Raw genomic sequence first — 18,542 nt, forward strand, 5'->3', positions numbered from 1 at the left:
AAATAATAATAATAATAATAATAATAATAATAATGCTCAAAACGGTGTCGTTTTGGGCTAGAGTGGGTGCTGTAGTTTTGGGCATTTTCGGAATTTCAAGTGGGCTGAGTAGGGGTATAATGGCCATTTAACATTAAAAACTAACATATGGGTCTAAAGTGAGAGAAAATGGAAGTTTAATGGTCCAAAATGAGAGTTTTTGAAGTTTAGGGGGGTCTGCAAAATCGACCGGAAGTTCAGGGGGCCTTAGTGAAGTTTCCCCTAATAATAATAATAAACAGCTTTTAATTTATGTCGCATTAGAACATTTCTTTTTAAAACCTTTAAGAAAACCATTTCAAAATACATTAACAAATATATCCATTTATGTTTCCGTGAGAGGTTTTTATTTTTATTTTTAAAAACTATTTTATAATAATCGAGAATCAAAATTAGGCCATTTCAAAGTCATTTTAATACTGGAAAAAGAAGCCTCTAGCAGAGACTGTTGTGAAATTTAAATATATAATTGCTGATAAATTTTAATATGTTGTGAAACACTAGGAGTAGAAGATATGCAATCTGTAGAGCTCTTCATAAAGCATCCTCAGGAACAAAGATCTTAAAATAGCGTGGCATAAGTTAAAAAGTGTATATATATATATATATAGATATAAAAGGAAGTAGAACATGCATGTATTATGTCAAGATACAATTTCTATACAAAATAGTAAGATGGAAAATAGATCTGTAATTCTAATTTATATTCAAATCCATCATATCTAATGAAGAAGATTTGGACCCAAATGTCCAACAGGAATAATTCAACAAAAGAGCATAATACTATACAGGTAAATGCAGTCATCGTCACTATCTCTCATCTTCATTTATATTGTTATTGGATTTTACAGCAGGAAGGTAGTCAAACAAACATGCAAATTTTAAAAACATTATCTACTGGACTTCAAAACCATTTTTACCCAAAAAAAAAAAAAAAACAAAAAAACAACAAAAAACCATGCTTTTGAGCATGTCCCTTTGTTTCAACAGATTGCTTCAGCCATAGAATATACAGACTTGCTCCTTGGATGTTTGAACTTCTGAATGATATCCATGTTGTCCCACTAATTTAAGAAGACATCTTGGGAGATGAAAGCAGCCCATGCATCCTGTAACCACATAGGACATTTGCATCGTCTTAATTATACTAATCATCCAAATTGAAATATACTTGTCCACTAATCATTTTCCCCTCAAATTTTGTTAGTGTTTTTCTTACATTTTCCCTTTTTAAAGCCAAACTGATGGTAAAATGGTCTATTCATGTGCCTAGATTGAAAAAATTCTTTGTAAGAGACAAAAGTTACCTGAAGGATGGAGAATGCCTTCTCTGCAACATATTTTTGTGGAAGTGTTGCTCCTCTTTGTTGCAGTTTGTCTGGGTGGAGACATAGCCTTGCTTTCTGATAAGCTTTCTTCACTTGTGAGCTCTCTGTTAGGCTGGTTAGAGGGATAGCACACCAGCCACTATTGGGCCACAGAATCTGGATTAATGTCAAACAAAATGGTTATGTATCATCTAATACATGATAGCCATTAGCCAAAAAAAAAAAAGAAAAAAAAAAAAAAAAGTAAAAAGAAAAAAGATGAAAAGGAAAACAGCAACAACAATGAGAGTAGGAGAAGAAGTCAGAAGATGGTTAATATCAAGCATCAAAGATCTTACATGATGTAGTTTTGAAAGCAGTATCTTTATGTTGGTTTCTTTGCCAGCTGACCACAACCTTATGCATTCATCCAATAGCTCCACTTCCATCTATAGTTTTTCATGAAAAAAAAAAAAAAAAAACTAAGATAATCTAAGATATCTGGAGGAAGAGATGGAAAAGCTCCAATATCTTGCTGTCTTTTATTCTCAAGGCATGTCAGACAAGCTTACATATTTTTCTGACTGCTGTTTTTCTTCTTCAGCTGTCCAATTTCTTTGTTCTTCTTCCTAAAAAAGAAGTAGAAGGGGAAGAAGCTGTAAACACATTGGCAATGCCATCACTTTAACTAGTTTAAGATGTCTTCTAACAAGAACTTTCCTCTTGTTAGAAAGGAGACAATTTACAAAGAACCGAAAAGGTAAGAAATTGCCTTCTGATAACAATTGCTTGCACCACTGATAAGACATTTAAACTATGGAAGCCAAGGTATTGCAACCAACATAAATGTTAGCTGTCTTCACAGTTTCAAATGCAAGAAATACAGACATTATTACAATAATAAGGGTTTCCTTCGGGTTGTGGCCTCCCAAACAGTTTCAGTTGATAAATTTCATGTACATCGCAGTGACTCTTTTATAATGTCATAATATTTATCCATTATGCTCTCAGGAAACATTACTTTACCTCTGTAGATTGAATCATTCTGTGGCCATCAATCGCTTGATCTGAAAATTCACCAGGATTAGGCCTTCCTGCATAAATATTATATGAAAATTTTGTTATTTATCTTCTTGTTAGACTCCTCTAATTTATGTCAAAATTAAATAACCACATCACCTTCAATTTCAACAGGCTGCTCATTGTTGTCACATTGTCTCATGCTCAAATCTTTCTCAGAACTCTGTGCTTGAAACTTCTCTTTGGCCCATGCAATTGCTTCGTCAACAGAAACCGTTTCACCGCAGGTTCCTTCTCTATGGTAAGAGTTGATCTCAATGACATAAGAGCTCATAACTTCATCATCTTCCTGTTCTGGGAATTCATGATCTTGAATCCCAGATTCAGGCTCAAGGTCCTGATGAAGTGAAGAGACAGCTGAGGAAGAGGAGTTGAGTTCTGCAGGATCATCTACAGATATTTTGACACTTCCATATGAATTTGGTTCAAGACTAATGGTTTCTGGGGATGAGACCTGCCTTCTGAATCCACTATAGGAGGTTCTGAAATTCTCGTGGTACTCATTTTCCATGAATTGGTTTTCAGTGTAAGAAGAGAGATTGCAAGGAAAAGCAGGATTCCCTTGTTTCTTGGGATATTCTTCTGTCATCATTGTTGATGAGTTCCATCTAGCTGGGACACTAATTGGCCTGTAAATCAAGTTATATAATCTTATCTTAAAGTCTTGATTGTTGGGATTCTGAATTAAGAAAATCATTGTATCAATTGTTCAATGAATTGCATTGGACAGTGAAGTATTTGTACAAAGGTTGTCATAACCACAAGACCCTAAGGTTAGTACGCCGGGCAAATTGCATATTAACTTTTTATTACCTTAAACTTTTGGAACAGTTGGTAATTTAACATAGTCTTAGCGTAGAGATTATGAGTTCAAATCCGAACTCCCATAGTTTACCATATCTCAATGAAAATATTTAACGTGCTACCTACTTCTTATTAACTTAAATTTTTGAGACAGCTGATAATTTAAAGTTGATTCTATGAATCCACAGGCCTCAGAGCCTAGAATTTCTACCGACAAAGCCAATTTCCCGCTATAATAAATAAACAAATATTCCTTTTTATAACTATTATTACTATACAATTATTTATCAAAATCAATTACTAGAATAAAAGATGTGAACAATTAATACACATATACAATTATTTATTAAAAATCATTTTTAGGCATTTGAGTCGGTGCGAGGACAAACACGTCATAATGTCCCATCCCGGCTTTTACTCCCGCGATTAGCGGGATCAAACGACATCGTACCATTATTCCGTTATTCCCTCAAATACCCTTTCGATTACCAAAACGCAAAGTGTAAAAACGAGTAAATATAAAAATTAAAAAGGACATAAACGTCAAATTAACGTAAGAAAAGCAAAAGCATGGACGAGATTATAGTACGGTACCTGAGCTTTGAAGCAAAGGAGGACAATGCCACGTCATCTCCGATCACCGGCCGGAGAGGGCTCAGCTCCTCCGAGCTCAGCGCCGAGGACGAGTTCGACTTCGCCTTCGACGTCGGCCGGGACCGCTCCCTCGACCGCCTCCGATCATCATCCGACCCAAATATATCGCTATAGAACCCGTCACTCCTCGCCGGAATCCTGAACGCCGGCAGGCTCCGACCACCCCGGGTCACCGGGGTCACAAACTCCGGCTTCCTGAAAATCTCCTCGTAGAAGCCATTAGAATTCGAGAAGTCCCCTGAGAATTTACGCTGAAGAACGCTCCGCGGGGGCCCGCCGAAGACGTCGGCGAAGTCGTCTGCGTCGAGGGTCCCGGCGTGGCCGAAAAGGGATCGTCTGGACGAAGTATCCTCAACGGAACGGCGCCTGGGGAGGCTGGGCGCCATTCCCATGCGCATTCGCCACGAGTCGTCCATATTATCCGGCGCCGGAGGCCGGGTTGAATGTGGCCGGAAAACACAGTACTGAAAGAAGAAGAATTAACGTGGGTTTTATATATATAGAGGCGTGGATGAGAAAAAGGAGGTTTGTGGGAAAGTGGTTAACTTTATCTTTTCTTTTGGCTTAAAAAAGTTGGTAGGGTTTATGGGTATATATAAAGTGATAATGAATGAAATCTTGATGATGTTTTGGAATATCATCACACTAATTAAGCACACACACTTGACACTTGCTTACCTGGAAAGAAGATGTTTTTCGGTTCAATGATGCCATAAATTAATGCTCTTTGTTTTTTGTTTTGGTGGAGTGTAATAGTTTTGTGTAATGATGGGGATAAAATGAAAAAAAAAATTGTTATGATTGAGTTGAGCTCAAGATTTTTCTTCTTCCCAAAATATTGTGTACGTACATGTACCATACAACTTGAACTGTGTAGTAGGGAAATGATAATATATATATATTTTCAAAATAAGTTAAAAGGATATCTTACAAGTTTCTTGTATTTAACTTATATTTTTCTACAAATTTAATAAATCAATTATTAAATTTATGAGATCTACTATTAATTTATGTGGAGTCCATAAATCTAATAATTAATTTGTAAGATGAGATGAGGAAAATATGAGAAAAATAATGAAGCCTAACATTTCTCTTTTAAAAAATAATATTCACATAGCATCAGGAGAACACGATAAATAACCGTAGCATTTGTCATTGTTCTCTTCATCTTATGTGGATATTGTTTTCTGAAGAAAAAAAATGACCAAAAAAAAAAAAAAAACTCGTACAAACAATATTTATGTAGGATGAGGAGAGCATAAAAAAGAACTATAGCATTTACTCTTTAAAAATGAATGTGAAAATCACACATACTAAAGATAGATATCACGTTATTAATTAGATTAAGAAACTACATTTTTATCTCATAATGCTAATATAATATTATCAACCAACCATTAGATCAATCAAAAAAAAAAAAAAAAACGTAATGTTAAACATTACATTTTTACCTTGTAACTATCTCATAATGTTGAGCCACAGCTAGTTTCTGGATCAGTTATTGTTAAAAAATATTAAAAATTCAATGGTTGGTTGATACTACTGTATCAACATTGTGAAATAATTAATTGTAAGATAAAAATATGACATATAACATTACTAAAAAAAAATAAAATAATAATTAATTAAAATTATTAAATTAATATTATGAGATAAAAATATAATATTAAATGGACGAGAGAGGGTCGGCTACCTTCTCGTCCACAAGCAATTTAAAATCAAGGACAACCATTTTCTTCTCGTCGACAAGCAGTTAAACCAAGGACAGCCATTTTCTTGTCCTCTGAGCATCTTATTAACAGCGGGCCTTTTGGCCAATTTCTATTTGTCCATTCTGGTTTGTACTCCTGTTGTATGCAAGGGTTCTCAGTACTTCTGACCCTTGTTGTTCTTTGCATGTTTTCTTTCATATATGTTTTTCTTCTTCTGGTTTTAGTTATGTAACTTTTAAATGGGGAGTAACATTAAAAATTATATTTTTATTTTATAATTATTTTATAATATTAAGGTGACAATCCGATCGCTCTTTGTTTATTTTTTAAATTAAAAAACCCAGGTAGGATTGACTCGAGTAGTTATTTTATGTGAGTGTGAATAGAGTAGCATCTACTAGCTAGTCGGAAATTAATGACAGAAGGAGTTTACAAGCCCAGTTGACTCATAGGCTGACCGGATCTAACTCCATCAAAACATTAATAAAATATAAAGTAATTTACACTAATCAAGCATATTGAAGATTCGTGTTGCGAGAGTTGAGCCTATATCTTAATATTTATCTGATCGCATGAAATTAACTTAGGCCACTACTCATCTCTCTTTGTTTATTGTTTAGCATGTGCTGAGTAACATCATCTTAGGTAACAAACGGATCCTCTCAATTTCAAATGAAATGGAGAGGAACTGATTTGCTACTTTTGAGGGGTAAAATCGTCCACATAAAGCAAAATTACAATTTTACCACTAAAACTTTAACCAATTAGTTTCTCTTCATTTGAAATGAAATGGAGATGATCCCATTTCTCTTGGATAAGCCTTCATGGCACCTCTTCAAGTCACTCGTGAATTTTTTTGAAAAGCCCGCCGTTTCAACCCGGTTATCTTTTTCTTTTAACTGAAGTTTTGTTTGGGTACTGCTGAAACACATTTGCATACCTTTTAAAACCCAGTTTTGGGTTTCAGTTACTTACACGTGTAATAAGATTTTGTTTGAATTCATCTTGAATAACTAGTTGTTCAATCCTGGCCGCTGAATTTGGGTTGATGGAATCGAACTGCCAGCAAGATGGGCTCATAATTGAGTGCGAAGAATGGGGCAATTGCTCTAGACGCGTTTTGACCCTTGGATTCAATCATGGTCGTTTGAGGTAATCTTTACTTTTTCCTGCCGTGTTTTACCATGAGAGAACACGCTCAACTTTTTCATGGGCTTTACACTTCTTGCACATAAGGACAAAATAATCTGAGCCATTGGATCTATTATAACTTAAAAAATCATGATGGTAAAAAACATTAAAAATTGTTTCAATCATTGGCCGGCTTACCTCGACTCCTCTCTCATCCAAACCTAAATTCAGAAATTAATTTAAGTTTAGTTTGTTTTGTGGTCAACAAAATTATTTTTAATTTCAGCTGAAAGTATTTTTGGGTGTTTGGATCGTACGAAAAATCACCGACTACAACAGTAACAATATCCACTGTTTAACAACTTTTGATAGTAGATGATGTTTTTACACAACTTAATAGGTAACATCAATTAACATGCCACATTTGTAATAAGTATCATTTTTCAAGTGTTTTGATGCTTAAAAAAGGCATAAATTATATAATTTAATAATCTAAAAGTTCAAAGAAATTGTAAGAAATTCTAATCACTTATGGCACCTATATGTATAGGGATATATGGCAACACCTTATCATTAATTTTTTTTTTTTTTAAAAAAAAAGTTTTGGTCATTATATATATTGGAATATTATCGTAAGTGGCTGGTACATGTGAAAATAAAAGAAATAATAAATAAATAGCTGTAAATGAAAAAGGTGAGGAAAAGGATGTGGTTGATAGGTGAAAAGGGGACAATGCATGCATGCCCTAAAAAGCTCTCTACTTTCCAACGGAGATATCATCATCAAATCAATCTTTAATTAGAGAGTGCCATTAATCCACAGCCTTGCAAAAAGATAAGATTTTGAGGTGCAATTGTTAAAGCAAAAAGAGAAATCATGGTGCCCTAAGATCCTATCACCAATGACACAATTTAAGGTTGTTTATAGGAAGATCAAAATTTCTTAATCTCAAGGACCAACAAATTCAGGTCTGCTTGTTTACTAAGTAATGTGGTCCTAATTAATGACAACCTCTACTACTGCACAATGTGTTGAGGAAGGGGAACATGTTAATTAAAAGAAGTTGATTAAGTGAAAGATAATCATGGACCAACACACATGAATGCACTTTAATGAGGGTGCAAACAGAATTTTAGTCATTAATCAATCTCCCTCGTTCAATAAAATATAAATAATGTTACTCTTCACACCCAATTGGTTGATATATTATGCTTTAAGTGGCTTTCTTTTTATTTGTTTACTTCTTCTTTTTTGATTTTGCTGGCTGGCATGAGAAGCCACTTAAAACAAGCCACATTTCCTAGTATGAAATGAGCGTTATAAATTAGCATGGATAATAGCATTACTTTTAAAATATTGTCTTTTTACCCGCTTAAAGAGTCGGGTCCAGGTTGAGCTTGATCAATAATTCTTGATTGAATATACAAGGTTACATACCAAATTTGAGTTTCCATATCAGCTTCACTTGTCATGTCATGTCATGTTAACCCACACTAGCACTTTGGTAGAACTAACTTAAACAAAGGTTTCATCTCCAACCATATATATCGACCATCCTTATCGTGTTCGGATTATATATCAAAGATACTACGGAAAAATTCCAAGAATAGCATCAAGAAAGCATAACATCAGATTATACAAATAAAAAATTTGCAAGAGAAGCTACTCACATTGCATAAGTGATCAGCTACTCCAAGGAGAAGGGGCAGATTTGAATTCTTTTTCTGTAATCTCAAAGCACTAGTGTATTTAGGGTTTTGAGGCGTCTAAACATTAATTCTCATCAATACAGAATGACCAATAGGAGTATTGGGTCAGCTTTTAAGGTCCCATGTTGGGGAATGCTTTTGTGGGGCAATTATATGGGCATGTATGCCCTTTTGATTTGTATAAACTATATGGATGTAGATATGAAACTCCTTTTAATTCAATTAAAATTATGTAAAGTTTTAGTGCACTAGTGTTATTATTGTCAATAAGGTGAAATGTGGTTGTGTGAGAAAAAAAAAGTTGTAATATGTTTCTGCTGCTAGTTATATCAAGGTATAGTAGTAGGGCCATGCATATGGATAATGCTAATTATTACGTTTATCTAGGCTACAATTAAGTTGTGTTTATTGGAATTTGTCTACCTAGCTACGAAGTTGTATTGTGTTGGAAGTTGTCTATCATTTATTGTAAGTTTGAACTATTCATGCATTGTATTGCCTATAAATATTAATGAGTAATGACATAAAATATAAAAATAATGAAGTGATTTTGATTGCAAAAATTATTAGCAAATGTTCTTGCTTTTGGAGTTGAGTGATTCCTCCTAACAATCACTCAATTGCGATTTGTAGCATTGAGTGACGTCCATGCTACCCCTGGTCAAGCGGCATCCTAGGACGAGTAATGCTAGATGTTACTTTTGTGTCCCTCTTATATCACTACAATAATGATGTGACTTTTAAAATTATCATTGGCCTTATGGTTGATTATTATTGAATTTTAATTAAATAATAATTTTAAAAGTCACATCATTCTTAGAGTGACATAAGAAAGACACATGAATGACTTGTAAAATTACTCATCCTAGGACTATTCCTTTCCTTTGGTTGGATTCTTTAATTTTAACCATCCTTCCTAGGGCTTGATCTGCATCAGTTAGTCAAGTGTGCCTTTTTTTTTTTTTTGGTAAATATTAATGACAAAATTTGACTTAGGGGATAACTCATGATATCTTGATAGTTTGTAATTTTCAGTTGCAATGAGTCGTTGTTTAAAGGTTAAATTGCAAATGGAGTAGTGTAACTTTAAGGAGTAGAGTGTAATTTACCTTCTTCTTATTATTATTATTTTTTTTTAATTTTTAAAGATTTGATTATTTGGGTTTGTTTACATGCAATGCAGATCTAATATATAGACATATTTATTAAGTCGTATTTATTGTCAAATGTTGTCTATCCTATTTTAATAAGAGCGTTTTTTAAACTCACAAAAGGCGTGGAAAGGGAAGGCCTACTGCATATCGTGTAGTACTCATATGCTAAAAAGAAATAATATGCATCCATTGTTCCTTTTTCATAACCCTTTCCTTATTCAATTAAAAAAAATAAAAAATAAATAAATAAGCATCCACTACAACGAGGGGCTAAAATCAGCTAAGATCTTCTTGAACTTGTTTTGGATGAATATGCTAATTAGATTTCTTCTTTTTTCTGTTTTGTGGGAAAAAAAAGCTAATTAATTCTATTAATATGATTAACAAGATGTTAACAGGATTTTCAACAGCTAAGTTGACTTTGGAGCATACAAGTAATTTAGATTATCATTTCAAGCAAGATATCTAGAAAACTGTATTCTAGATTAATTTTTGGAGTTATTTATCATGTAATTTATGATAAAGTGTATTCATGTGAATAAGAGGTATATTACTTTGAAAAGCATTGAACAGTTTGTCTGAGATAGCCAAACTCACAAATAAATCAAGAACTTTTATGGACGTTTAAAAAACTGGTGTGATAATTTACGTGACACTTACCAAAATATTTTCTTGAAAAATAGGTTCATAGAAGCCATTAAAGTGATGGACGTATGCCCAAACACATGGAAGGGAACAACATGCATGCATATAGGATAGGAAGATAATAATGATTTGATTGATGGAAAGCATGGAAGGAAAAAGGGTTCATACAAGACAGTTCACCCAAAACAAATGAGAAGAAAAATTTGAAGTCTCAAAAACCCTAGAGACTTTGAGTTATGTGCTCATACCTTGCAAATTTGGTTTGTGTAATTAATTTGATCCTATACTTTCTTGAAGATCTTTCTTTGAAATCTTCAATTGTATCTCATGCTATTAAGTCGACTAATTTTATAAATTTCTCTTGTATATCTTCACAATTAAAGTGGCTTTTAAAATCACTATTTGATCAAAATTTAATATTGACCAATTACAAGTTTAATGGTGATTTTAAGAGCTACATTATTCTTGGAGTGATACAAAAGTGACTTCTAGCATTACTGTCACATACATGTTCCCAACAAAACTAAGTTTAGGAAACTATGTTTGCTTGATCTTCTAACGATTATTCTTTTTATAATGTTTTCTCAATATATATATATTTTTTAAAAATATATATATAAATTATTTTTTTGGGGACCAGGCCTTGGGGGTTATTAACTGCTAACCATAAGGTGGTTCCGCCCCTACGGAGTGGTTATTAACCGCTAACCGTTAATAACTACTAGCTCCTGTTAATATCAACTAAACCGTAATCGGATAACTAAATAATTGTTTAGACTGGCTGCGGTTACTGGTTATGTAGATTGAAAAAGTGGTTAATAACCGGTAACTCGTTTTATAATATATTATATATATTAATAGCATATATATATATATATATATAAGCAATCTATTTGGAATAACATTTATTCTAAAAAAAAAAAAAGAAAGAAAATTATTTTTAACTAGTGTTGCTAGCTATTAATCCCCGGCTAATTGTAACAGCGAAGGAGAAAATAAAAAAAGGTGCATGTGGCTGAGTTTCGCCGTCGTCATAAAATTGTTAAAGCTTTATATAATTTGCTCTTACTTTAACCCGCCGCTTCTCTAAGTTCTTTAATGGGTGTCAGTGGCTTCTCTCTCACCGACCTGACCAACGTCACCAGTTCTTTCTACTACTCAAAAGGTAACGCCCCTTTGTAATCTGAATCCCTTTTAATGTTTTTTTTATTCCCTGAATTGAATCTTTCATGTTCTTTGTTGAGCTAGTGTTGTTACAGTATGTTATTGTTCTAGGTTCAGGTTGGTATATGTTGTAGACTTGTAGTATGGTGAATGCTTTTAATGCTAGGAACTGATCAGGAGGCGTTATTTGATGATGGGTTGTTGTTGTTTTTATTGGTGTTGGTGGTGCTGTCTTTAGCTTTGAACTTGATAGTACTGAGGTTTAGTGGTGATTGCAACCATTTTGTGATTAATGGGATTTGTTTCCATTTGAAATGTAATACGTACTATGGTTGCTGTTTTTGGTCTCAACTGGTGAGATTGAAGTTGCAAGAAGAGATTCGTGAGGAGTTGTTCTGGGTCATTAATATGTGGGCATGTGGAATTTACCTGATAATACCCGATGCTACTGGTAAATTTAATAGACAAGATGACTTGAGAAACCACTACAATACTCAAAGTTCACTTATTTGAAGAAAATCCTTGTGTATATTCCTTTCTCATATATGCATCATTGTTGTTATCGATTTTCTACTGTTTCCAGCCTTTGTCCTTTTTCGCTTTTATAGTTGTTGGAGTAAAAGGTCTTTTTAAATGACAATGATTGGTGCTAGCTTGTACATATCTATTGACCACATATATCGTTCATGATATTATTTGTGGTGATTAGTAGGTTTTGGGTTGTAGAGAATTTTTTCCTGGGGTTTGCCTCCATATATAGGTGAGGTAAGGTGTAAAATTTTATTTTTCTTGCTTTCCCGGAATGCCAATATGTTTATCAATATTTATATAGGAAAGTTATAAAATTGATAGCAATATTGTATGAATGTGGATTCAACAAAAGACTTTATTGCAATAGAGAGATTTAAGAAGATGCTAAGAACTTAGGGTCCATTTGGGATTGCAGTTTCAATAAATGCGATTTTAAAAATTGAGTTTTTAAATATTGCTTTTTTGAAATAGCTACGTTTTAAAATCGCAAAGGCTTTTGGTAAAATATGTTTAAAAGTTTTTTTTATCAAATATTTGTTATGCGCAATCATGATTTTAGTTTAAATTTGCGCATTTTTTAATAAGCACCCCTAACATACTTATAAAAATCATAGATTCTTTTCTTATTTTAGATTAAGTGTTTTTTAAATCGTAATGTCAAACGCCTTACGTTTTAGGATATCTTTTAAAACACAAATTATTCTTGTAAAATCGCAATCTCATATGCTCGTGAGTGACGTGTTACTAGCTTCAGCTTCAACATTCTATAAATAGTAGGCTTAAAGTCTACTGATTTTGTATTAGCTAAGGTGGTTAGTTTCAACTATAAATGTAGTTGATGTAGTCTGTAATTTGTTATCTCAATCACGTGGAGGGTTTTGTACTTTCTCTCTCTTTATTTATATATTATTATTATTTTTTTTAAGGTAAAAGTTATCTCATTCATAAAAGTGTAGTTTGAATTGTTCTGGTAGTAGCTTTGGTTATTTGCTCTGGTAATGCCGAGGACCAAGGTGCAGCTTTTTGAACTCTTTATCTTCTTCTTCTTCTTTTTCTTCTTTTTTTTTTTTTTTTTTTTTTTTGGAAACAACATGAATATTCCAAAGGGTGCCATAAGAGTGCTGTTTTTAACTGCTGTGGTAAAAAGAAAAACCAAATTCCAGTATATATGTGCACCAACAAAAACAGGCCTCCATATATATAAGAATATTTGGTTACATAAGCTTCAGATAGGATTCCTAGCTACAAGGGAATGAAAATACAAATACATCAAAATTAGACAAAGATTATGTGTTTCACTAGAAATTAAAAATAATAGTGAATATGATGATAACAAGCAACAACAGTGGAATCATTGGCAGTTGATGGGTCGGCCATGGAGCAGACAAGTAAGAAGGTTCCATATGGTGTCTTTGAACAATAAAATCCTCTATGTTATCTCTTTCAATCCAAAAGCAAAACAAAAAGGGGAAAGCCCTCCCCCCCACTTTCTCATAACCATTGCTATTAGTTAGCCCTACACTCTTTTCATTTCTCTTTTTCATCTCTGCAGATTGTGCTTGTTCCTTTCACTACAAGATGCCGTGAATTAGTTGTAAACAAACAAAGCAACTTTCCTTATCATTAAAGTGACATAACATGACTACTTGAACTATAATGCACGACTAGAAAATTTGGTGGGAGGAAGATAGATACATTAATCATTAATGTCAATCTCGATTGATGCTTGAAGTAACACAAGTTGTAACACTCGGGCTTGTTAAGGCTAGGTTTGTCAACTTGTTCTTTCGTAGGCGCAAAGCATTGAACCTAACTTTAACGGGCTAGGGACGTTACAGAAGCTATGATGCCTTCCTATCACTAAAGTTATGAACCCCAAGCTAGTCTAGAGATCCATGTCCCTATCTAGCTATATTCTTGCAATTTCTGGACCTCAAAATCCTTAAACTTGTGTCCAAAAACTGTCACCGTAAGTAAGATCACCAACAGCACTAAGGCTTGAATTCTTTTATCCAAATTAGTACTTGGTACTTGGCCAGACATCAAAAAGTATTGTTGTCCCTCTTTTATTGAGGAACCACATAGTGAAAGTTAAAAAAAAAAAAAAAAAAAAAAAAAATGTATGAATAGATTATATATTTCACCTGTAACGATTTTTTTTCCTATTTTAAATTAAGTGTTTTTTAAATCGCAATGCCAAACGCCTTGCATTTTACGATATCTTTTAAAAACGAAAATTATTTTTGCAAAATCGCAATCCCAAATGTACGCTTAGTGATGTGTTACCGGTGGGGAAACATTCTATAAATAGAATGTCACTGAATCTCACCAGTGAACCCTTCTAAGAGTTTTCCTTTCTTACAAAGTTCCTCCCTAAAAAGCGGTCTTGAAGTCATTGGACCAACATTAATGATGTTGGACAAGGTCTAAGAACAGTTGACATACATTGGTTTAACCATGACACTCGCTCAGAACAATGAGTAGCGTGGAGTGTTTTCATGTCAAACCTTTAGCCACACGGCCAACAACCTGTCTATTTAACCGTGCACAACAAACACCCAGAGGATCAACATACCAAAATGTTTGAGGGAAAAATCATGGCAAACGTAGTGAAGGATTCTTGCCTCTTAATTAAGAGTATATGGCAAAAGATGGCGGAGTTGCATGAATTCATTAGTGACTTGGCTATTGATATATAACAAGAAAAACAACTCTTCATATCATAAAAGATGAAGATGAATCCCAAGTTAAACATAGGAGGGTCCACTAACCACTAATGAGAAAGATTTAGAGATATTTTTTAGGTCAGAAAATGCTACTCACACTCACACCTCCCACACTCTAAAATGCTTATTTTTTGACGTGACACTAAAAATTATCATTAAATTCAAAATTTAATAGCGATTCATCCAAAATTTAATGATAATTTTTAGTGTCATGTCAGATAGTATACATTAGAGTGTATAACATTTCTCTTCTTTGGGCCAAACCAAATATGCATCAAACACAGTAGTTTGATTCTTTGTTGCATTGGCCAGAAGATCTTAAGATCTCAGTTTCTCAATATCTCAAGATCTCAATTTCTCATTGTACAATATGAACAAGGTAACAATTGAAAACATAATTGTTCAGAGTATTCAAAATGTACCACTATCACTATCTATTATTTATAAACCTAACTGAAACACTCGAACCTGACCTAAATCAAACCAACCTAACTCGAACCTTCCAATTCTTCTACCCTCGCATCCACTTCCACGTGAATCCCCTCATGCTTCACATTTCCATGTTGGCAAAATGCTAAAATCAATTCTATTAGAGGTGGATCAAGGGCTCATGAAAAGCAAATCATCTTATCAACCAAATAAGCAATATCCATTTGTTCAACCATAACTAAATCTTTATTTGATCAGATCATTAAAATTTTTTCCTCCGAAGAGCTCAGTGCGGGACCCAGACTTGGGGATTTAAAACAGCAGCCACCGGAGGAGGTTCCTCCAGTGGAAAAAGCTCCTCCTAAGAGGTTCCTCGTCGGCCACCCCCTCATCGGCCAGAAAAAGTTCCTCATTGGCCACCTTCGGATCAATAACAGCAGAGTCTGCGGATTCATGGCCGGCCTCCACCTGCGCCTCTAATTGTAGAAAATCTTCAAGTTGAAAATCATTTGGAACATCCAATACAAAATCCTCTAGTTCGTTATCCTCAGGCTCTAGTGGGTGATCCACTAGATTAACCTAGTTCAAGTCCCAATTCCAGGGTAGTTGCGCCTGGTGGTACAGGCACCTGCCCAAGCTCCCAGTCCCAGGGTAGTGGCTTCGCTCCTGCTCCTGCCCCTGCCCCCGCCGCCGCCTCCGCATGTCTCCTTCTCATCGAGAGGAGAATCAAGAGAATCCTTCTGGATCCTCTATCGGCATTGAGCCGGAACAAGCGATAATGCCTACAAACAACGAACATCGCTCAATCCTTGCTGCTTTTTTTCTCCTCCTTTCTTCCTGCATCTCTCCCCCTCTCTTCTCTCCCTTTTCTTTTTGTTCTCCAAATCCAGTTTGTGACGGCGTGAATGAAGAAAGAAAGAGTTTCTATTTTGGTTTGCGGGGTGGGGCGGGGCGGGTACCCGATAATTTTAAAACCTCTTACCCACAACCCGCCTCGCAAACTTACAAATATTGGCAAACTAATTATTAATTATTGATAACGAAAATACCAAGCTTCTGCTATCAAGTCTTCAAACATAGTAGTTCGATTCTTTATTGCATTGGCTAGAAGATCTTAAGATGTTAAGATCTAAAGATCTCAGTATCTCAAGATCTCGATTTTTCATTGTACAATATAAACAAGGTAACAATTGTTTTACTAATTACTTTTAAGGCGGCCGATCTACCTGCTTATCCAGAGCTTAAGCCTGAGCCGCATTATTTTTTTTGTTGAAAAATAATGACCGTTGACTGTTATATATATATTTTTAGTTTAAGTCTTTTTTAATTGTTTTTTATATTGACTTTTTTATTTTTTATAAATTAATTTATAAGTTTTTTTTTTAATTTATTTTTTTATTTTAATATATTTATATTTTTTTGTTTTAATTTTTATTTAGTTTTTTAATTTTGATTTTTGATTTTTTTTTTTTACTGAAACTAGTCAGGATTTCTCAATATCTCCGAGTCCAATTCCTAGCCCAGGGTAGTTCTAGCTTCGCTGGCGCTTGTGTTTTTGGCTTAGCAGTAAAGTGAGGTTCTCCTCTTGAAAAAAATAAAAAAACATATAATTTTATTTTAAAAATCAATCATGTTTATTTTTTTAAGTACATGTCTTGCTTGTTTCATCTCAAACTTGGATTAGGAAGAGTGTCCTTTTTTAAAAACAGGAAAAGAAATTAAGAAAAAAGAACCAATGTTAGATACGTATGATTTTAAAAATAAAAATAATATGGAACTAATATTAAATATATGCCTAACAAATTGCTTCTAATTTTAACATGGCGGGTAATTTTTGGTACTATTTGTGAAATTAATACAAATTTAAAATCGTTCTCAATGGGTAGCTCAATCGGCTATGAACCACGTCTCATGAAGAGGAGGTCACTAGTTTGAATCCCCATGTCAATATATATATATATATATATATATTACAAATTCAAAACAAACTTAGTGAGTTAAAATTTAGTAAAATAGAATTGAAGTCAAACCGAGTAGACCCATTTAAACAGATTAATAAACTAGTTAATTTTGGATCAACCCACTTAACTTATAGGTCACCCGCATAAATCGTATATATAAATTTTTATTATTATTATTTTTACTATTAAAAAATCAAAACCCTAAAGTCTAAGACAAAACAAAAAAATTCCCTAATTTTACATAACTTCGATAGAGTAATTCATTTTCATGCTCAATAATTGAAAATTATTGTTCCAATATCTTTGCATAAAATAGTATTTTCGTTATCAATAATTAAAATTAGTGTGCCAATATTTGTATAAAATGGCATTTTCTTGTTCAATAATTGAAAATTTGGTTTATTAAACCGGTTATGTTGGTCGGTCAGGTTATGTGAATCGTGTCGTATCACCTGCTTATTTAAATAAGTTGTGCTCGAATTAACTCACCGTATCAAGAGTGATGGTTAATGGCCCAAAAAAATTTCCAAATGGTCCCAGCATATACTAGGGCGTGTGTTCAAATCTTCGCAATATAAAATTTCCATATATGCCTAGCTATTTTTAGCTGCGGGAGCGCCGGTTCCCACCACAGCTAGGATAGCTATAATTGTTCTTTCCACCTACCATTTTTTGAATTAAAAATAAAAAAAATAAATAAATAATCTAAACCTAACATGCAAATACAGATTACCCTTACTCACATAGTAGCCACTATACTATTGTAAACTTTGGTATTATTATGCTTCAAAGTCTTAAACTTTACAATACTTTACAATCTTATGGATGGTGAGTGGTGACACATCACTTGAGAATCAACTTTTTGAAAGAAATTTTAATAAATGCAGTATTTCTCTATTTGGTTTGACTAACTGAAGCATAAAAATGCCATGATACGAACTCGTTAGTGGAAGAGGCATTAAATAATTTGAAAGCAACCGAAAGCGTTAGATTGCCATCAAAGTTTAAAATTTGCTTAACAATTTATCCTTGAATAGCGGTCTATAATTGGTGAAAGAGAAATACTATATGTACTTTCAAATTTACACTCTCAAATGCACCCTTCTTGACAAGGAAAATAACCATTTGATTCAAAATTCAATTGTGATTCATCCAAATTCAATGGTGATTTGATTAACTAATAATGTAGATTGACTCTTTAGGAGATTAACTAATGCAAGGGAAAACAAACCCATACGACAAAAAAATGTCGTGAATTTTAAATTGTGTTTGAAGAAGATTCTTTTACATATAAAAATAACCTTTAAGAAATCTGATCATTCGTATACAATTAATTACTAATCACTAATAATTAATAGCAATTTTAAGGACTAAATGGGTTCATGAAGGCTTAATACTTGTCTTCTGAAGTGTTTTATTTTTTTTAGAAGTTCCATTATGTTAATAAGAGCATCTAATAAACTTTTTTGATAATGTGATATTTAATAATTTGCAT

The 18,542-nt window shown here is 33.5% G+C and overlaps 1 protein-coding gene across 1 annotated transcript; it reads right to left on the reverse strand.

Annotated features, from left to right (window-relative positions):
• Nucleotides 1-802: 802 nt before the first annotated feature.
• On the reverse strand, nt 803-4,412 carry LOC132171013 (uncharacterized). The gene is made up of 7 exons (XM_059582207.1): nt 3,825-4,412; nt 2,526-3,055; nt 2,373-2,440; nt 1,919-1,975; nt 1,706-1,795; nt 1,347-1,523; nt 803-1,148 (listed from the first exon to the last, which is right to left on the reverse strand). Exons 1-7 carry the CDS (start codon nt 4,298-4,300, stop codon nt 1,104-1,106), a joined length of 1,443 nt encoding a protein of 480 aa, XP_059438190.1. The 5' UTR covers nt 4,301-4,412; the 3' UTR covers nt 803-1,103.
• Between the last annotated feature and the right edge of the window lie 14,130 nt (nt 4,413-18,542).

The sequence above is a fragment of the Corylus avellana genome, chromosome ca2 (genome assembly GCF_901000735.1).
Source record: "Corylus avellana chromosome ca2, CavTom2PMs-1.0".
NCBI lineage: Eukaryota > Viridiplantae > Streptophyta > Magnoliopsida > Fagales > Betulaceae > Corylus > Corylus avellana.